The sequence below is a fragment of the Camponotus vicinus genome, unplaced genomic scaffold (genome assembly GCF_025532165.1).
Source record: "Camponotus vicinus isolate PSW18456_S1 unplaced genomic scaffold, iyCamVici1.0 SCAF_13, whole genome shotgun sequence".
NCBI classification, from domain to species: Eukaryota; Metazoa; Arthropoda; class Insecta; order Hymenoptera; family Formicidae; genus Camponotus; species Camponotus vicinus.
This window is the reverse complement of record NW_028141949.1, coordinates 3650137-3673488: the sequence shown is the minus strand read 5'-3', so window position 1 is coordinate 3673488 and position 23352 is coordinate 3650137. Positions and strand designations below refer to the sequence as shown.

Genomic DNA, 23352 nt, shown 5'->3' with positions numbered 1-23352 from the left:
TATAATTTTGTTATACGTTTCCATCCATGATATCAAGTGGTTCATGAGTAGCAGAAATGGCGAGAAAAACAAAATTAAAATCGATAAATCTTGACATAATTCATACAAATAAATTCTAAATTTCGCAAAAAGTAATTTTTTATTTCGGTAATTTTAGAATCAACTTTTAATTTTTCAGAGATCTCTTCGTAAGAACTCATAAAATCTTGCATACAGTGGTTTTCTATTTAATTAATTCATTTAATATTTGCAGATTTGTTGTGGAAATAAAGTAATAAAAAAGAATAATACAATAACTTATGTAAATAATAATGACACATGTACAACAACGGGATATATATATCGCAGACCTCACTTTCCCAAAATCTCTAAAACAATGAACGTATCGATGACATAATTAAAGTTTATTGTACGATACGATTAATACACGTGATTAGTTGTTGCTGAAAGTATATAATATAATTATAATATGTAAGGAGTCTTTTTTTCATATCAAGTATGTACATATATTTTATTTGAAACGTCGGCGAAATTCTCGAACATCATACATAAATTGTTTTACATCGTTTTCTTCTTTATGTACAAGAACTTGATTTGCCGATCGCGTGACGATCTTATGCATGAGCATGTAATATGAATCCAAGAAAAATTGATTATTTTAACGCGAGATTGTATATTTGCAAAACAACAATCTCGGAAAGGTATACAAATAATTCGAGGAATAACATTTTTCTAAACTATCCATAGATGTGTACAAGACGAGCTAAAATATATTATAAGAATAAAAAATTAATGAGAAGTAAATATAAACACTTTCGCAATTAATTTCTGTACAAATTAGAATGTTCAATATATGTATATTTAAATTCTAAAATGTTAATATTTCTATATTTAAAATTATATACAATATTTAAAAATATATAAAACAGAATGCTGAAAGATGATTAAAAATCATTCGATGTAATCGTTTCGTGCGTGTTGATTTTACAAGATTGAGATAGTAAATTGACCTTTCTTTTTCCGTTGTGCTAGTCAAGTGTTTATTATCCAGAAGTCAAGGTGCTAACAACATGCGTGCACGCGCACATTTTCATTTATTTTTTTTTTTCGTTTCGTTAAATTTGCAAGAAGGTGAGGATAAAGAGACAAAAAGATCTATCGGGAAGTAGAATGAGAAAAAACACACGGTGTAATTAGGCCGGATAATGTAATAAAAGGTAATTAAACAGACGAAAGTGATTTGTTTGGAAAGTAGTCAATCGGTCGGTTATCTCTTTGCAGAGTCGACATAATTCCGTGATTGCCGAGTCAATAGTCCATATATACATCCTGTGGATCAACCCGCACCAACTTCTTCTTCGAATGAAGAGGCAAAGGTTCAGCTGGATAGGCATCCCTGGAATTCTGAAACAAATGAAAAATCCATTATGTTTATATTGATCTTGAGTATGTATGAAAATCCAAATTTTAATAATTTAATTTTTATTCAAAAAATTTTATTCATTAATTTATTATTCTTCTTATTAATTGATTGGAATTGATTGGAATTCATATAAAATAAATATTTTATTTCAATTATTATTAAAACTGTAAAAGATTAGATGAAAAAGTCGTAACACTTTAGAATCAGTTTTACTAAATTAAAAAATGGAAATTAAATAGAATTATTGATATAAAATAAATAAGAGGATCATTGGACTAATTTTTTTTAATAAAGGAACAAAGGTGAGAAATTTATATAACTAAATAATTATTTAATTTCCATTTTTTAATTTGGTAAAACTAATTCTAAAGTGTCACGACTTTTTTATCTAATCATTTACAGTTTTAATAATAATTGAAATAAAATATTTATTTTCTTTCTCTTTCGTGCATAAATATATTTTTAATTATATTTTTATATTTTTTACTGAAAACATGACTAATATTAGCAAAATGTATCAATTAAATCAGGGAAACGATTAAATTAAACTTCCTGAGAACTGTTCTGGTCGTTATATTACTTGATATATCTCGATAACTAAATGCTTTTACTTACGTCATCGAGAACTGCGATCAAAAACTTCATCCTAGGAAGCTTGCTGCAATCAGTCTCATCGCAGTTTATAGTACGCATAATCGGCAATGGTATCAAGCGTTTCCTTATCTGTGAACCTCGACAAGAAGGCTCATACGGATTTCTCCTATAATAACACAATCCCATTTTATTCTATGCCATTTTCCCAGCAACATAAAAAAAGACAAATGAAAATGCAAAGCTTACTCGCAGTTCACTGCGCTGACCCAAGACTGATAGTAGCACACGACAATGGTGAAGATGATTATGCATCGTTGTACAAACGTCTGAAACGCGGAAAGTAAGAGATTAATATAATTTCACGTAATTATATATAAAAGTTACACTCGTAAAAAAAAATCAATTTCACTCTCAAGTTGTTCTTTCTCCCTTTCTCTTCAATTCTCTTTCGTTTATTAATAATTTTTACATTATTAATCCTTATCCATTGAGATGAATGTCTGCGTCAGTACGTAAAGATAATCGAGAGAGTCGAAAGAGGAATTTGCGCAAAGTTGTCGATGAAATTTTAATTAATGTGCTCCTAATAAGCTTACCACGCAAAGTGCAGCAATCAGGACTAAGCCGATTTTAACTAGATCAAAATTAACATTAAATTGACGCACTGTCAATGTACGAAGGAAGTTGTGAAAAGGATCAAAAGTGCACGAAAAGAACATCGTGATGAAATATTGGCGACCTCATGTTTCGAGATGTGCGGCGATATTCTTATCTTTACTCGAGCGTCCAACGTGGATAGCACTCGTCCTAACGAAAGGTCATCTCATTTGGTACCACGATCGGCAAGATCTCGATATTCCAGTCGCTATTTATTTGCCGATGCGGGAAAAAACGACGGCAACTCCTCATACATGTCGGCCAATTTGCGGAAACTCGCGTATTATCCGCGTCTCCGTATGATTTTTCACGATCGTTTACAAACAAAGGGGAAAGGTCGGTATGTGAATTTCGAAGGATATCGCGTTTGCGTTCCACATGACGAACAAAGCTGTCTAATTTTGAGTTTCGTTTATCTAATATAATGGCGAGGTATAAATACCATCTAATATTTGTATGCGATATCATATTCAAACGATATCAATACGCTTAATATGACGATAGTGCGAACGTGGGCGATTTTAATCCGCGTTTATGTAACAGAACAATGGACGAATTTTAATTGTAAAGTTGGTGGATGAAACTATCTCAGTCCATAGTTCCATTTTTTAATGATTTCTAATTATACCAATTATAACTTTAAGCCTCTTTTATAACAAAGAAGGAGAGAAAGAGAAAGAGAGAGAAAAAGAAGGGAAGAAAGAGAGACACAGAGTTCTTGAATCTCTCTTGTAACAAAAATTTCTATCCTAATATGAATATATATTAATATAAAAATATGAAATTATATAAAAAAGAAAAAATAATTTAATCCTTCTCTGTGTTAGAAAAATCTAATGAAATTTAAAAATAAAAATTCGTAAGACATCAAAATTTTAAAGATTCGAGCATTTGATTTATGATTATGAGGAAACAAATTTTTTTAATTTTTTTTAATTTTAAACAAATCAGATTGTTACATTAAAAACTGTCAAAGATGTTACGTATATATTTAGAACAAAAATATATTAAATTATATTTCATTATTGTTATTTGTTATATTAAAAAAGTTGTTTCTATTTTAAGAATAATATTCGCGATATACGATGTTGTAAAAAGTCATTGTTCTTTTCTTTCGCGCGCATCTATTTTTGCTCTTCTCACATTTTTCGATGAATTACAGACCTACCAGACTAATGATACTTGGAAAGAGAAATCGAGATTCTAGGTGCGACGCGATGTGATAAAAATTGTCTTTCTTCCAAGTATTGCTCATGAAGAGACGTTCATTTGAAGCTTTTATGCGATAGTTATCGTTTATTTATTTTAATACATCTATTTTCTATCGGTCCCGAGTCCACGCTATTGTGGATCTTCAACATGATTGAGCGAAGTTGAACGCACTGATCACGTAGCGCACATGTTGTAAAGAGGCTTAAGAGCGTTTTTACGGAATAAAATACGAGAATGAGATTTCCCCCTCATCCTTCTTTCCTAAAAAAAAATCTCGCCGCAAAAATCTCGCTGTCTCATATTATTCCCCGATATTCGGTTTTTATACAGTGAACCAATGCATCTTGCGCGAACGGCTCTCTCATATTAATTTCCTCTCGTGAACTTATCCGAATCTGACAATGGAATTTCTCGAGCGCAAACATTTCTTCCGAGCTTTGAATTGACGTACATTTATACAAAAATGCGTACTCTATTGCAAAAATATATTTTTTTTGTCACCAAGTAATTTGAAAAAGAGAGAAATAATAGCTCTTCGGCACGATGAATAATTTACATCTTTTTAATGTAAGGAGCACATAAATTCTAATCAAATCATCGTCAAACTATCTAAATGTTGCATCACTGTTTTAAACCATTTATTCACGAAAAATAATTCGTAATTCATAATTCTGTTTCATAATTTTGTTACGCTCTATTTGAATCGAAAAGATTTACTATGTTACTTTTACTAAGTTACTTTATTAAACAAATCTGTTTGTAAATTCATTCGAAATCGTATGCAAGTGTGTAACATAGACTGTAGATAAATAATCAGAAGAATGCTAAAAATGTTTCAAACTGTGGGGGTTAAAATGCATAAATCTTTGACTATATAAAGATGAAAGTAATGGATGTTGCATCTAATATTTTTTAAATTTTTTGCTCCTATTTTATATACGCTATTCTTTTTCCATGAAAACTTATTGAAACAGTGAAAAAAGATGATCTAACAATTATATTTTATTATATAAAAATATATGGATTAATTATATAAAAGATGCTATTATAAGGAATCATAGGAAACGCGAAAAAGAAAAAAAAATGTTATTGCATTTGAATATATACAATTGAATTTCTTGCTCTATCAATTAATAAATAAGGTGACCTTATAATCAAATTACAATTTTTACACACGGATTACTCTCATACACTCGATATGCAAATTAATTGTAATCGATAAATAGCATTATATATATCTTTACGTAGGCATAAGATATAATACGAGGCGTATTTGAAAGTTTTCAGTCGATTGTTATCGCATGAGAAATTTCGTTCTAATCTAGTGATTTAGCAATATCCTGATAAGCGAGATAATTCTTAATGTAAACTGCTTCCGGGTACCTTTCCTACGGCTGTGTACCTAATAGAGAATATACTATATGATTTTGACATAACGAACAATGTACTTCATACCTCAGGGTATTTAAACTATACACACACATTTTGCACACATATATATTTGAAAATAATTATTATTTTATAAAATTATACGTATAAAAAATTTGTCCTGTAAATCAAAATTAATTAACATAAGACATGTAATATAAAAAAGTATAATATGATTTATTTTGTGACGAAAGAGGATTTGATACACAGTCAAAGAAGACTGTGCAATACAATATGGAAAGGTCTGAGAAGATTATACGAAAAATATTTTTAACTCATAAAAGATCCCCACGAAGCCTAAAATGAAGCTTAAAAATTTATTACATTCTTGTATATTTCAGTATTTTTCTTATAGAGTGATATGTTTAAAAATGATACACAAGTTTTTCATTGCTTTCTTCGTATTCTGATACATGTAGAAATATTGCTCTACTCGAAAGAGAGTCATGTATTAATACAAAATTTATCAAAGAGCTCATCTAATTGGAATAGACAGCGCTAGCGGCCAAGCAGATCGACAATAATTGCCGCACACAGCTGATTTTAATTGGCGGCTATCGTAATTGCGGAAATACTGCAAATGGATTTCTGCGCGTTTGATCGCGTTTATGTAACTCAACGATCGAGTCGATTACGTGATATACCTGAAATATCAAAAACTATTCTTTCATCTAAGAAAATCGTATATTAATCGTATACATAATAAATTAATTATAAAGATATATTTATATAATATTATAATAATTATGTATAATAAATAACATATAATATTATAATATTATAATAATTATGTATAATAAATAACATATAATATTATAATATTATAATATTATAATAATTATGTATAATAAATAACATATTATAAAAATTATATATAAAATATATACTTTATTATTAAAAATACTGTGAGGGACATATGAAAATTATAAAATAATTTAATAATCAATTATTACGTTTTGCAAGAAGCATTTATATTAGAAAAACGTTTAAAAGAATAAAATAATTGATTGAATCATATAAGTATTTATAAAATACATAAATTAGAATTGATTAATTTCATGTACCTACATTTTATTCTCAATACATTAGAATTATTCAGAAAAGCAACACGAATCACCTAATTATTGTATTCGAAGTATCGTAGACGTGTTGTCATCGTAATTGGAAAATAATGCTTGTCAAGGGATGATATGAAACGCTGGGTATATTGAAACGTACAAGTACATGTGTGTAAACGCGAAGATAGATACGAACTACCCCGAGACATGATCACGATATTCGCGACATTTCGGTCCGTGTTAATTGTTAAACAACGTCATATGAAGTTCCTAATCAAGTTAACATTCTTCTTCGCATTCTTCTTCGTTTGTATGACACAATGTCAAGTCGTTGACCACTCATCCTTGTTAATCCAGTTGCGGGACATATTCTCATTTTTGAAAAACATCACAAATTTGATACCGCAAGCTTGTTTGCTTCATTTGTGAGATATTTTACAATCTTGCGAAAAGTAGCGTAGGATTTTGTGTGGCATTTGTTTTTTATCAAAGATTACAACAAACATACGATACATGGATATCTTTTTGGTCGGGGAATAATTTATATTTCGATATTCGACCAAAACCATAATTATAATTATCGAATAGGTTGAAATACGATCGTAAACTAATAATAACTTCTGCGATATAATTACATGCGGTAACAGCACATGAAAATACATATTTACGTCAACCGATTGCGATATCGTTGTTATTACCTTAAAAAAATATAATAATTCCGCTTTAATTTAAATAAACGTTAATTATCAACTTTTATATATTTTCACGATTTATCATCATCAATTTATTTGATTATGTTGATTATATTTTAATTAAATAAAAATTGATTAAATATGTATATGTATAAGCAATACAAAAAGACTCAAATACGGGATATTGACTGATGATTATATTATTATGATAATAACAATACAACATTTTATCCTTATTTTCCAACGTGATATTAATAATGTATGCGATAATCATGTAATGAGTAGTACCTAAAAAAGCGTGATGTTAATTCAGTTCTTTACATATTCGTCCATTTAATTAAATAGCAATAAATTAAGTATATAATGCGTAGTCATTTAATTAAATATCACCAAAAGGTGGTCTCTCTGATCAGGTATATTACATAAACGCTGTAATACAGTTTACATGTAGAACTCGAGCAAATTGTAGATACATACACAATAATGTATATATTTTTATAATGAATTTAAGAAGCATATGATGATGAATCTCACAAAGCATTTCTCTATATATTTCTTTATAGCAGCTGAATATTTTAATTCGCTATCTCGAAATCCGCTTTTCTTTCTCATCCTTCAGCCAGCTGCTTTTCTTTATATTGTTTCTCATTTCGATTGATATTGTATCTAATATGCAAACTGTTTATAATTATTTTTATCTCTACTTTTTTAGATTATAATAATTAGATACAATAGACATAAAAGGAATAATTCTGATACTTTGTATGCTTTGCTTTTTCGTGCATTCAATAATGTTATTATTAATATTTTACGGCATATGGAAAAAAGAAACAATCTTTAATAGTTCAATGATATCTCAAAATACATTGACATCCGACTGGCTGATTTTTCATTTACGAGTAAATTTGCACTAAATAATTGTTGTAAACTGTTAATTGTAATTGTTAATTTCGACAATTATGTATATTTTATTAGGGCATTTTTCTGTAGATTCATTTCTGTAGATTTCATTATCGAATAGATGTATACATAGGACGTTTTTTTTCACGCGGTACTTTTTCGTTCACCCTCTTTTTATTGTTTCTTTGCGGAGCAATATCAATTTGCCGAAGTCGGTGGATCGCACTTGTTTTCGGAGGAATATTATCCATTGTTTGCGTATGCTAATGGTCGAGTACAAACGATCCGTAAAAGTGGATTTGTAAAGCGAAGTGTCATGTACGCGGAAATGAGATACAATTTTGGGAACGGGAGACTTATCCGCATATTAAATGCCGCGTTTTACAATAACGTTACATCAAGACACTTTTTTACGGTATATAAGATCAATTACATTCTTTTTGCGATGCACGTTATATCACTCGATATTATTTCGTCGCAATTCGGTATAATTTATGAGACTATTATGCTCATCTTCGCAATAACAGTTTATTTCTCTCTCTTTCTCTTTCTCCCAGTTCAAGAGAAATAATTTCTCTTCGTGTATTTCGTCTGTGAAAATAACATTTCCTTCCTTAAGTGAATTTAATCGTTTCGTAGACATTTGCTCGTGACGTATTCCAAACGATAACGGATTAGTACTTCCCGCATGATGTAATTGTTCTTGTAACAATTGCACTGTATACGATGTGTTTATAATCTGTCTATGTAAATTACGTTACGCGAATGATGATTATATTATCATAAAAAAATAAAAAATATGTATATATATATTTTTATGTGATAAATATAACATATATTTTTATAATAATATACATAATATAAAATATAATTTTCTAATATATATATGTAGACAAAGAGGGAGAGACAGAGAGAAAGAGAGAGATAAAATTACTATATAATACAAAGTGTCTCCACTGAAAAGGATTTTTAGAAAAAGATTCTTTGACAAATTTAAAGCCAATTTTATGCTGGAGATAAAAATGTGAAGGAAAATAAAGAACAAAAGAAAGAAAGATTGAATTCGATATATTCTTTTCCCTTCAGAAAATTTCATGCAAAGGATTGAAAAATCACGACAAATGATGATTTCTGTTGACATTTTGTTTAACCGAAAATTGGCTACAAAGAATCGATGTCTAAGATTCTTTCCCCACAACCTACATATTTACTTTAAAATATCGAAAATTCAATCAACTATATCCTGAATCTAGCTTTATATCTTTGATATTTGAGAAAATGGAGAACAGGAAAAGAAGAGAAAAGAAAACAGGATCTGCATTTGCATAACTCTATCTTTGTCAAAGAATGTGTACGATTCATCTAGCATTTTGCATTCTGATGCATGTAAGGGGAAGAGAGGAAAGAGTCAACGCGATAAAATCGTTCCATGCCCACGCATGTTTTTGCGTTCATAATTCGTGAAGTTTTCGCAACGTTCAAAGCTACCTCTTGGAGGAAGTAAGACATTGACTTTCTTTCAACGCTGATAAACGATCGCGACTCGATTCATCCGCGTAATCGCGCGATAGATTCGCTCGTTTGCTCGATTTCATTGGTGAGTTAATGGTACACGATTTCGAGCGCGTGAAGGCGCCATCGAGGGAAACGAGGCGAAACAAGAACAGACAGCATATAACGGAAGAAAGGGGAAAAAAGAGAGCGAAATCCAAAGAGAATAAAGAATAAAAGGGAATAAGGCATGCGGAGAAGCAAGACAAGATGAGCGACAGGGTGCGAAATACCCCACGGTAGGGGTGAAGGAGGGCAGCGAGGAGGAATTGACGCTCGTCTCGGATATGGGACATCGTGGCGTCTCTTTGTCTGGTGGCATACAAAAAGCATCACCTCCTCCTACGCTTCTGGTCGCTTCCGCTGTATCTTCGATCGTTGCCGATCTTCCCATCCGTCGATTCATTTTTCTCGTTACCTCGATGACGCGATCAGAGTCGCGCAAGCAGAGTTTTTTATCTCTCGCAATCCCTAATTCATTAATTATCGAGTGCGGGTGGCGATAAAGAGTTATTCGCGCGAATCTATTGTCGACGGGATCATTTTCATCGTAATCCCGCGGATTATTATCGAGCTTTATACAGGCGACGTGATAAGACTATTTCGAGAGAAGACGATTTCTTTGGCTGGTGGCCTCTTATATCGCTTCGATCCGAGATTGTTTTCCCCTTAAAAGTCGGTCAGTCGAATTATCATTGTATTTTCTTAAGTAACATCTCTTAAGATTTCTCTGTTTTTTCATGGCCAAGATAAAACATTGAGTAGTATTACATCACGTGAAATAAGATCACGTAAGATCAGATTCATTTATTGTATTATCTATCGTGCCTTTTATCGTGCTGGTATCTATAATAATATAATCGGGATATAATTTCGACCACTAATGTATCGCGGAGGAAATATTTTACGATTAAAGAAGATTGATGAATCCGAAGAGTTATTCTCGTAAAAGAATACTTAATATATTATCGAGAGAAAATAACGAAAGCACTTCTCGTAAAATGTCCCGTTCACGGTCGCTGTGTATACATATACATGTCCGCTAACTGGCAGCGAGTAAAGAAACTTTATGCACTCTCTGGCGACTACTCGGACTAGACATAATGTCTCCAGCATCTCCGCAACGGTTACATTTGCCCTTTGATATGGTTCGTTCCGGTCGGGAATATATACACACGCGATATTAACTTGCAAAACTAACTCGCGTCATTCTGATATTCTAAAGCGGCCAAGAAATATAAACGAAAAGTCGGAGATTTTGCGATAAATACATTGGATCTGTTGCAAAATGTTCGAAAATTAATGATTGTCTCTTACACAACATTATGAATAAATGACTAATTTAATGAATAAATATTCAAAATCGATTTCTTTCTCGAATTTCACCATTAGAGATGAATTACTTTTCAATTATTAATTTAATATAATATATGATGTAAATTTCTAATATACTTGTATATATGCATATGTTCATTCACTTCACTATATGTTATATAACACTTTAATGCAGCATTTAAATTCTTACACGTTCTTGAAGAACTTATTAATAAAATTTGTATATTTCTTTATTAAAAGCATTATTAATAGCATTAATAATAACGACAATTAACAGCATCGACATATAATAAAGAAGATTTAAAGTAACACTTGCAGTAATTTTGTTTTACCCAAAAATTATCGTATTATAAATGCAATTAATTTATTTATTTCAATAAATGTTTAAAATAATTTCTGTTAATTTCTAAACATTTAGTTATGTAATAATAAAATAAATATCGCGTTTATACTTATACTTCAAATCTATATAATTGTCAATGTATGCGTTATTATTAAAAATGCTTTTATACACACACACAGTAAAAGAAATTAATAAGATTTTAAAAAGTGTATAAGAATTTAATCATTGCCCCATTTAATTAAATTTTATAATTGCTGTTCTTTTGTCTCCCTTATGATAGGTTTAAAATTTTGTTTATACAAGTATAAAGAAGCTCTTTAGAAGTTTAGTATAAAGAAGCTTTCTGATGAAATTTAAAAAAAAATATCTGGCTAACAGTTTTTTAGAAAATGATATATAATAGTGTTATGTAAAACAATTTATATATATAACCTATTATCTATAGTTCATTGACAATATTGAAATATTTCGCCAGAGAATTGAACAAGGTTTCAGCAGTTTCCAATTTGACAATATTGAAATACTTCGCCAGGGAATTGAACAAGTACAAAAAATACTTGAAAAGTAAACTTCCAGCAGTACAAAGAACACTTAAAAAATTCGAGTGAATTAGAAGATTAGTGCTAACAATGTTAAACCATTTACAGGGATCATTTAAAATATTTAAAAGGATCATTTTGAGCACTTTTTGTGAAAATAAGCAGATCGAGAACGGTAAAATATAAAACTTGCTATAATATATATGTAGATATATCGAAAACAAGATCAAATCGGATATAGAGATATATGTGTAAGCTTTTTTATTGTTTTTAAGTGCTAAATGCATTCCTGAAATGGGTCTCACATATTATGAAACACTCTGTAGACACACATTTTTGTTACATATTTTTCAAAAATTTCTCAACTACAATTACAAATAATACTTTTCATTTTCTTTCTTTTACTATGTATATTGACCGATGATACATAGTTTTTAACCGAGTTTTAACAGATTTGCGACGGTCCATCGAATGTGACATTTCGGATATCACGGGACGCATTGCTAGAGTAACGATGACATCAAGCGCGTAGCCTATTCGAAAAACTGTTTCTGCGAACGCAGTTGACGTATATTGTCAGAGTCTCGCCCAATCAACATCTATTTCATGTCAAGTTCTCCCTTTGACGTAATACAATTCTCAAAAAAGGTATCAAGAGTTTTGTGATAAAATTTTAATGTCCATACCTCTCTTTCGGGTTACAAATGTATGCAACGTAAAGAAATATTTAAACCGAAATAAGTCGAAAATGCATTTAATTTGAAAAGATGATACATGTAAAAATGTTTTTCTATCACAACATATTTTGATGATTTATGGACGTCTAACAAGTCTAACAAGTGTTAAAAGTGCACAATGGAAAAACATTTCAACATATCATATTCTCCATTACGTTAATAAATATTCAAACAAATAATACGTCATTACAAGAAATTTACTCGAGTTTGAAAAGCGAAAACAATTTTATCTACGAGAAATATTTTCTCTCGCAAAAGTAATTCGGAGCACCAATCGATTTACTCGTCAACATCAGATTGGACTTTCGGAGAACGGTAATTCGAAAATTTCATGAGAACGTATATATGTTGCTGTTGTACACGATTGTAGCGGTGCATCAGCGGAAAATGAGGAAAGCACTTTCCCGCCTCCGGTTTTGATTACACTCTTCCGGATGTAAAAACTAAAACTGGTGAACGAAAGAATTAAAACGCGCGAACAAACGTATAATTTACGTCCAGTTTAATGCGACCGATTAATTTTTCATAAACATGTAGCGCTATAAAATGAGAATCGATTAATTTTTCATAAACATATAGCGCTATAAAATGAGAATTGATTAATTTTTTATAAACATGTCGCGCTATAAAAATCTAATGTTTTTGCTGCATTTGATTGTTGATTGTTATTCTCGCGATTGTTTTCATTAATTCACTGCTAATTATTTTTACGTCACACGTGTGCAAAATTTGTTAATATTTTTTTTTATTATTACATGTATTTCTTTTTTACGTTTTTATATCTTGTTATAATAACAGCTATAATAGTTACCATTCAAGCGATCAAAGATTACAATTAATGCGCGAATGGAATAGTTATTAATTGCGATACTTTAAAAAATACATTGGGGATTTTTGGAATATGCAGATATATAAATAAATCATCCTTTCATATCCTGTTTTTTAAATAACAAACATTGCATTAAAATCTTTCCTTTTTCGTTTCCGAGAGATGTGAGATATATTTTCTGTGATTTCCTCAATTTCACATTTTATAAATTATTCTTTACTATTAACAAAAAAAAAAATAAAAATAATAACTGCATTCGCAATGGACGATAACGTGCTAAAAATTTTCGCAAGACATAAACCTCAAATCCTGATCTCAGATCTCAAATCTTAATGCAAGTTTGCAAACTGTGTATTCACTCGTGATTCACATTGTTGAGAAAGAAAGAAATGTGTGAAAAATAAAGATATAAGACAAAATAGATGAAGAAAAGTGAATGATACTCACGATCGTCATCTTGTTGATGAGGGAACTTTTCGTTTTACTTGTCCCTCGTTGTGTAACCACTTGATAGCACTTGGTCCCGCGTCTGTTCTGTCGTTTGGTACCGCTTCTTCCTCTTCTTTACGAGGCGCGAGTCGCGTCACGAGGGACGGTGCTCAAAGTGGTGGTGGCGTACGTACGACTGACAGCAGGGTACGTTTTTCGGGTGCCGCCAAATAGTTGAAGAGAGGCGAAAGAGCTTCAAGAGTTTCGAGGTCAGAGGGCGAATGATTGGTGGAACTTGCGCGGGCTACATTTATACCGCTCTCTCATCCCCTTGTCCCCTCTACCCCTCTTCGTTCTTCGTTCGTTGTGCAAAAGCAAGAACGGATCGGCTCTCTCTGGTGGGCGCCACGCATCCACCACCACCGTCGCCGGTGGATGAACGCGTTCCTCCTCTACTCGTCAGAGAGTGCGTATCCTAGCCTCGTATCCTTATTACGTCATCGTCCACCGCAATCTCCACCCAGAAAATATGAGAGAGAGAAAGAGAGAAAGAGAGAGAGAGAAGAAGAAAAGAGGGGATGAATTTTGTTCGTACGAAACTGAATGAAAAGTTGCGGCCAAGAAATAGAGATGAGACTGTTGCAGTTGCGAAGGCGGAGGTACTTTGGTGCAAACTGCTCGTAAATAATAATCTCATAGGATACAAGACAATTTTCATCATGCATTCTTCGTATTATAAGCGACGGTATATATATTTTTGCGATATTTGTTTGTTCAGATCCGCGATTATCTATCGAAAACTTAAGTGCACTAGATTTTTATAATTTATTGTTATTACGTAATTTATTTTCGAGAAAAGTAACATATACATTGCACTTTTGTGACTTTGACATTTTCGATTCTTACGATTAGAATGTGTTGAAAATACGGCTAAAAATAGCAATGATTTCATTCATAATTTTAAGTCATTCATAATTTTAAGTCCTTTAATATAAAGTAAAAGAAACTATTTTATCTCATTTCAAAAAATCTCTTGTCTCTCTACAACTTTTTTCCCTTCGTTTGTAAATATTTATAAATTTTTAATATTTAAAAATTTATATAAAATGTTCAGTAATAACCGTATCACTTCTTTTTGCAAATAGGACGGGTTAAATCGGAAGGAAAGTTTTTTAGTTTTGCGCGATTTTCGCAATAATTAGTAAATTAATTTTAAAAATCGCCGCACGAATATAAATGCACGAGGAGAAAAGATAGCTCATTATTACGCAGTTGTTAGGCATATGATGAAGCATTGGGATTAAGCATTTAATTATGTATCGCGCTTAGCAACCGTATAACAGTAGGATGTCTCTCTCGCCATGTGCTTATATTCGTGGGATCGACCAATTATTTTTAAATTAATTTCTTGTTAATTATTGCGAAAATCGTGCACTACTACTTGGTTTAATTCGCTTTATGTGCACACGAGACATGATATGATTATTGCCGAACACTCCATGTGTATATCCTTCATATACTCAAAAAACTTTTAATAGAAATACTTTTGCTGTTAAGTTATTTTTTACTACTATAAAATTTTAATTCTTTATATCCTTTTAATGTTACTTTATAAAATATAAATATTTTTAATATTTTATAAAGTAAAAAGAACTAAAATGTATATATTTTATAAATAATAGGAAAAAACGTGGATTTTTAAAAGATTTCTTTAGAATCACTTCTTTTACATAATTTTTATTTTATACTTCTTTTCTATACATAACATCTTTATAACTTTATGTTTATTTATTTTCTCTATTCTCGAAAGAGAAAATATTAGAAAATGTAATTATTTTCAATTCCATTCCATTCAATTTAATTTCAAAATAAACGATATCTCTTGTTTATCGGAATCAAACTGATCTCGTACTAATGCCAAGATGTAAATATGAAATTGAGGACAAGCATCATTGAAGACAAGATCAATATCGATCTATTTAAGATCGATCTATTTAAGAAACTGTACATTTCATGTACGAAAGCTACACGCATCATAATACGTTAATGTAATTAACTAAAAATACTACGAATGATATACTCCTACGCATGTAGCAACAATATACCCCGAGATATTGATCGGCTGAAGTATCAAAGGTGATTCTTATCACAATTCTTCAGAAAATTTTTCACCATTGCTTGTAAGATTTATACGCATGTATATATACAAGTAAACGTTGATTTCACAATGTATGCGAGAAATCCAAAGGAAAAGCGTGCTCGCTTCTTCTTTAATTTTTACCATTTTTATCATTGATATTTTAAGAGCTTAGAATTTCATGAAAATTTTCTATTGTGAAAACGTGTCTTCATCCTAGTGAAATAAGAATATTCGGAAATTTCAACAATGAATTGTAATCTCTCGATAATAATGTTTTGATTATTCTTGGCTGCCCTCGAAAAGAATCATAATGGCCTCGAAAGTTTGATACGTTTGAAAAGTTCGTTCAATCGCGAGGATCGATTAATTCGCGATGCTCGTATTAAAAAGAGCATACGAAACTTGGTAAGTGTCAATGCAAAATCGATTTATTTCACAGTTTGTCTATATACATTGTTTCGTATCGGAATAAGAAATAGTATAGATAAATGTATATTCTGACAAGTGGTATGTAGGATGCATGAACGTGCGAAACTACTCGAAGGACAATGCAATTCTGGAAAAACACGCGTTATATATATAAGTTATATTTACCGGAAGTTCTGGAATATTTTGGATATACCTTTTATAAAGACATTATGTTGTCAAAAAAGATAAGATAAAATGAAGCATAAAAACGATATTGATTGTAGGTCAGATTGTCAAAATATTCCTATCCAAACTTTTATCGCTTCTTCTATTATTGAAGTTTTTCTTTGATGAGTAGAATAATTTTAAATTACATGTTTTCAACACATACACACACACAATATCCGCACGTTAATATTCTAAAATCGCGGTATATTTTAATTAATTCAACACATATATCATATATACATATATCATATATACATATATTTTTAATAATTATATAATATATTATGTATATTTATAAAAAATATAATACATTATATTTATTTTATAAAAAAAGTATTACTAAGAAAAATAATGGGAAATATTTTACAATATCCTCATTATAAATGTTTAATATAATTATTAACTGATACAGTAAAAACTCAAATTTTCAATTTTAAGTTTTCTCACATGAATTTATAATTTTTAGAAAAGTTTAATACAGAAATTAAATTCTTATACTTTGTGCCTCAAACAGATAATAAACGAACAGTTTTCCACTTATTGTTAGAGATTTAAAAAAGAGCTTTTAAAATTATATAGTTTTAAAAAGGATAATCTGCCTTTTTAAAATATCAAAGTAAATGTAAGATTAAAAACTGAGATGAAAAGTAGGACAAAAATCTTGGTTTGGAAAGTTAATTTAGTTATCAACAAGCTAACTTAATTAATTACGTTGCATAAATAAATGCAATTATTAATCCATTTTTATCCTTTAAATTTTATGCTATTATTTCTCGTTTTTTAATATCTTATTATTACGAATTAATATAGATACAGATCGAATACCGATAGTGAATTGTGTCCACGACAACCTCCACGACAACCGGAGATGGGAGATAGACTTTGCGGCGCCTTCGTTCCTAATGTCGAAAGCTTGTATAATTCAGTATTCATCATATTGAGATCGTTACATAGACACGTTTATCTTTATAATGATGAATACAACTTCTCAAAGCATTTATATCCTTTTCTCGATTTGCTACAATCGCCGGCAGGCATTTTAGAAATTAACGCTTGCGATCTGATTACTGAAATATCGTTTGAACAATTTTTATCATAATTATTGAGAAAGCTTGCATTCAAAGAGAAATTCTAGCACTTTACAATATTACTCGGCCACGTTCAGCTTATTTTTATCGTATGCACGTCAAACTAATTGCATTTTGAGATAGATCGTTTCATAAATGTACACCGTTGATGTAACTGTAAAATTAAATCGTATATTTAAAGTATTATATATTGTAAAGAATTATTATATAAATTATAAATTTATTTTAATTCTTCATTTTTTAAAATTTTTTATTAAATTCTTGATCAATTTTTTGGTAAATTCTTTTAATAACTTTTCTCTATTTTATAAATGCAAATGGAAATAACTAGTTTAAATTAAATTGTATATCTTTTTTACGTAAAATAAATGGATATCTTTTGTACACTCGATTATTTTTATCAATGTTTTATCATATTTTATTTTCCTATAAATTTCACCAAGTTAAAATTTTACACCTATTTTCTTAATTTTCAATTTAACGTCAACTTTGACACTTTAAGCAGTCAAATCAAACTTTTTAAAGACTTGTTAACGTATAGTTTTATTGATCTCCTGTTTTAAATGTCTAAGAAGACAGTAAACAAAGAGTTTACTTTGTTATTTGAGATACAAAGTAAAAATTTAATTTTTATGCGAGGTGATTCATAAATGTGCGGCAATACTTCAGGGAGTGAATGTACACACTAAACGGGTAAGAAATGTTATTTGAACATAGGTCATAATTTCTGAGTCATAAAGGATTAAAGAAAATGCCTGAGGATACTCATTTGTTGCAATCCTACTCTCTTTAGATTAATGAATAAAGCGAAATGAATAGCATGGCCGTAATCTACTGATGTAATCCTATTAGACTTTTATTTTAGCGATCATTTAAAAAATCTATTGTATATATTATATAAATTAATAAAGTTCATTTGCAAGAAAAGATATGGATTCGAAATAATTCGAACAATGTTTGATATGTTTTCCAATTAGTTAAGGGACTAAATATTATATAAAGTACTATAACATAAGTTGAAACACAAATCACATTTTGAGCATTCTCTTTAATCTGTCATAACTCAAAAACCATGATACATGTGATATATTCAAATAACATTTTTTTGTTTAATGTGTACATTTACTTTCTAAAATATTGCTGTGCATTTAATAAATTATCCTGTATAAATTAAACCTTTCGAAATCTTCTAGAATCTGTGAGAAACTTGAGAAAATTGAAGTTGAAAATAGTAGCACAATTTCGATTCGATATTATTAGAACGCAATAATAAGATTGTTTCGAAATGTCGATAGATAAGTGCATTCGGGAAATATCGCATGATTTTTTGTTTCCAAACTTTCGCAAATATCTTTCATATAGATATACGCTTGATGCACGAAGAATTCTCTTCAAGAGAAATTAACTTGTTTATCTTTTTCTCTCTTTCCTTCCATTTAATAGAAATTACAAAACTTACATGTCTACTTTATAATTTCTATGCTAAATTCCTGCATTAGATTTTTTTGGACACGTACAGTTATCAAAAGATGCTGTTCGTCGCCATGATTTATTGTTTGCGAAGAAAATTGAGACATCGCTCAACGAAAGACGCAAAATGAATATTACTTTTCCACAAAAGAAGGAGCCTCGAAGCCTTCAAAACGCTTTTAAAAGATTTAATTAGTCGCATGGCTCCAACATATTGCTGATGTTATTCGCACCAATCCCAAAAATAAATCTTTTTCTTGATATTAAAGATTGTTTGACTTAATGCTTAAATCTTGTCTACTTATATCTTGTGGTAAATATTATTGAAAATCGACTAAATGATGTCTGATATAAAATTACAATGAAAAAAAGATATTTAAATCTCTATTTAGAATTTAGATGTACACATATTTTTATTCGTATAATTTTATTCGAAAATTTCGTTCGTTTAAATGAGTAACGCGAATGACATATTTATTCTTAAATAATTAAAAAAAATATATTAACTTAATTTGGATATAAAAAGAAACATTTAACGCTTAATTAAAGTCATTAATTAAAGCTGTATATGCTCATTTACTTATTTCTTTCAAATTGATATAATGTATTTAAAAATTTTTTAAAATATTAATTTTAATTCCTCCTGAAAATCGCGTCAAACGCGATATGCAATTTTTTTTACTAAAAGTTCCTCCCACGAGAAAATCGAAACTTCATTGTTTCAAATAAAAATAATCGCAGTGTACATACAATGACAGAATTAATGAATCAATCTAAAAAGCTCGATGATCAATAAATATATAACCATCGATAATCTATATGACGTGCGAATCGCGACATTTCTCAAATCTTCACAGCTTCTTTAATTGATAATTAAACAAGAGAGATTCATGTTACGCGTTATGTAATATTAATACTATAATGCTTTCCGCAAAAGTCACTCTTTCTCGAGATCTAGCAGCCAATTTAAAACGTTTACGCAATTATCTATGTAGTTGCTAATCAAACAATGATAATACACATCGCGTATTTTTAGTTCAATTTGTCCTCTGCAATCTAACTTATCATTGTCAACTGAGATTTTTGTAATTCCACGAATTCGCGTAACACGAATTCTGAGTTGATCGAGTGAGCTTCTCTTTGTTTTTAATCCTTTTAGTGTAAATTTTTTTTTTTTTTAAGTATGCCAGCAGGCATGCTACAATCAAGCCAGTCATGCATGACCGTTTTATGATTTTCCTTTGAAGGTGTACGAGATTCAGTATGCTTGTCATCTCTGCGATAAACATGCACTATTCTTAATTCATATTCACTTAGCATGACATGTATATTTTATATTCTTTGGTTCTTTATTGGAACAAGTCGGTAGGTCGTTAGTTCTCTTGAATCGTCTCAATTGTCCCTTAGTATTTAATAGCCGTACTACGTCAGTGTTTTGATGACTTGTTGGGCATGAGCTATATTAGTATAAATGACATCTAACGTTATGGACGAAATTGTATTTGAAAAATTACTATACCAATTTAACATATAACAGATTCTTATGTAATATCTTCGAAAACTAGAATATGCAGCATTATTTTATAAATTTGCGAAACAGTTTACCCACATTTTTAACACACTTTGACGAAGGAGTTAAAAACTTTTAATTTTCTATCGATTTCTTTCTTATCAATCTCTTCATTAGTTGCATTTTTCACTTTTTTCGGAATCAAAAAATCTTTCCGAAAATAAAAAATCGTGTAAAACAAGAGATATATTAATGTAAAATAAAAGACTCATTGAAGACGAGTGACAGATGAAATTTATGCCTTATATTATAAACCAATTCACGATAATTAATCAGAACTCATTAAGTAAATTCAGTCAGCAGTCATTAAATAAGTATTCGAATAGTTTATTCACATGATAATTCATCGAGTTAATTTCGTAAAGATTAATAAATTTTTCTACAAAGAAACTGAAAAAATTCCTATATATATAACGTATTTTGATAAATATTGTGTAAAAGTGATATCTCAGTGATCACTTTGATTTTCATATATATTATAATGAATAATTTAAAATGTCATTTTTTAACTTTAAAAAATAGAACACACATTTTTTGAAATGATATATCTCAAAAACTAGAAGTTCGCAATATATTTAAAGTGCGATTATAAGGATTCTATCCATTAGTATATGTAAACATCAAAGTGATTGTTGAGGAAAACTTTTTTGTAATTATTTATCCATATCTCATTCACGTTTGCTTCGTCCATTTCATTAATTTTCGCTTTTATTCTACATTTTTTGCAATCTTGAAACGAATCTGTATCGTCATGTCCAACACAAAGAATTTTCCTTTCTCAGTGTTCTTCTTATTTCTATTAGTCGAACAAAAGTTAAGATTGAGAAGAGAGAAACCTTTTTTTTTCTTTTTTAATAGAGCGGGACCGGAGGGTTAATCTATCCGCATTCGCAAACTTAGCTACACGCGTGTATATGTGTGTTTTCGCGTGGGTGCTGGCGCCCGCCATCGTGAACTTTATAGATTCCTGGAGTCGAGTTTGTGCGTAATTCTACGGCCTCTAAAAATCGCGCTGTCACGTTTGATACTTTCTCGGCTCCATTATCTATTTACCAAGGAAGGGGGATCGAAAAACATTATTACAATGCGATCGCGAGCGCGACAAAGGACAGTGACTTACCCGAGAAACAAAAAATTGGTCTTGATTGGTTTTGCTTGAAAAATGTATAATATTGGTTCATGTTACAATTTTTAATTAAAGCAATTTCGAAGAATGTAGAAAATAAATATTATCAAAGAATATTATCAGAGTAAACTATAATTATGTATTTTAGTTTCTTCTGTCAAATGCCTAAAATAATTTTTCTTTATTTACATGTTCCACGCTTTCTTAAGAATATGAGATCGGGGACTGTTATATATATGTCAGGCTGATCCTTTACTAAAATAATATCATTTCTAGTATGATCATCTCTGCGGCGCACTATCCGCGAATCAAGATTTACTCCTATTTTCAATTTCAGTTTTCTCATGTTTATAAATTCTAAAGAATTTTAATAGATTTAATTTATAGAAATTGAGTTCTCTTTATTATTTATCTTAAATAAGTAATAAACGAAGAGTTCCCCACTTAAAAATTTAAAAAAGGAGATTTTGACAAAATTATAAGTTAAATAATTTTAAAAGAGGTGTATTTGACTGCTTAAAGTATCAAAAGTATTAGGTTGAAAATTAAAATTGAAAGGAGGAGAAAAATATTGGATTTCCACGTACATCAGTAAATGCAAGTTTCCTGCGATTCATGTTACATAATTAAAAATTCATTTAATAAATTTCTCCGATTCCGATAAATCCCCATTTACATCTCTAATCTTACTACATATCATTCATCCTCTTTAGGGAAGCCGAGGAATAAAACTTGTGCTTTAATTTACTAACTTTTATGCGATTGATTTAGTTTTAATTTAATTCTATTTGCGCTTTCTTCGACGCGAAATTTTTGTCAACAACCAATCGCGTAATCAGATATATCGTCCCAAGAAAGAGATTGTAAATACGAGTGTGGTTCAACTTACTCGGCTCGTTTAATACTTTGAAAGCTGTATAACAATAACAAACAACAAACGTGGCATTGGTTTTAACATATGTGTTATTTATCTTTTTGACTGGATAAACAATTTGTCTTTGCGAACCTTCGGAAATCACGGGAAACTTGTTGAGCGCCCTTTTAAAAACAGAATACGCGACCAAAATACGGCTGCCTATCTACGAGATACTGAACGCATACAAAACAGCCATTTTATGTTTAGTTTAGCTCTTTGATACAAAAATCATTTTATACACATATATACATGTCTCTTCGTTTCATGAACATTACATGAATATTCCATAATATTGTAATAAAACTAATTTTCTTGATAAAATATGAAATAATAGAAGAAACGGAAAAAGAGAAAAATTTATATAAAAATTATAATATAAAATAAAATATATAAAAATTTTACATAATAGAAAATTGAAAAAAATTTTCTATGATAGTAAATGTTTTACTAAAAAACAGTGAATATCATACTTTATAATCATACCTTTTGCTACATTATATTCTTGAGTACATAACACACAAAATCCTCTTCGTGAAGCTTCCATTATGATCATGTCGATGCTGCACTGCTTGAATTTTGCAACAAAAAAACTGCCTTGTGGCACCATCTGTCATCATCCCCAATCGATCGTTCTCTTGATGCAGCACGAATATACCTCGAAACAGTGATCCTACCGACT

The 23352-nt window shown here is 30.0% G+C and overlaps 1 protein-coding gene and 1 long non-coding RNA gene across 2 annotated transcripts; one reads left to right on the top strand and one right to left on the bottom strand.

The window, feature by feature from the left end:
• The first annotated feature begins 81 nt into the window (after nt 1-81).
• On the top strand, nt 82-2357 carry LOC145964556 (uncharacterized). The gene is made up of 6 exons (XR_014436506.1): nt 82-188; nt 254-496; nt 587-799; nt 1033-1217; nt 1282-1446; nt 2074-2357. It is a non-coding gene; the product is annotated as an uncharacterized LOC145964556 (long non-coding RNA).
• On the bottom strand, nt 253-23329 carry LOC145964555 (uncharacterized). Its single transcript, XM_083087500.1, has 5 exons — nt 23157-23329; nt 13746-14241; nt 2264-2343; nt 2039-2183; nt 253-1404 (listed from the first exon to the last, which is right to left on the bottom strand). The coding sequence occupies exons 2-5, from the start codon at nt 13752-13754 to the stop codon at nt 1309-1311; spliced, it is 330 nt and encodes a 109-aa protein (XP_082943626.1). The 5' UTR covers nt 13755-14241; nt 23157-23329; the 3' UTR covers nt 253-1308.
• Nucleotides 23330-23352: the final 23 nt, after the last annotated feature.

What these genes read in the sequence shown, in the direction of transcription:
- LOC145964555 (XM_083087500.1), bottom strand. An exon ending in GTCAGCGCAGTGAACTGCGA is followed by an intron (nt 2,184 to 2,263) that starts GTAAGCTTTGCA and finishes GTGTTATTATAG; the next exon opens with GAGAAATCCGTATGAGCCTT. An exon ending in TGATCGCAGTTCTCGATGAC is followed by an intron (nt 1,405 to 2,038) that starts GTAAGTAAAAGC and finishes CATTTGTTTCAG; the next exon opens with AATTCCAGGGATGCCTATCC.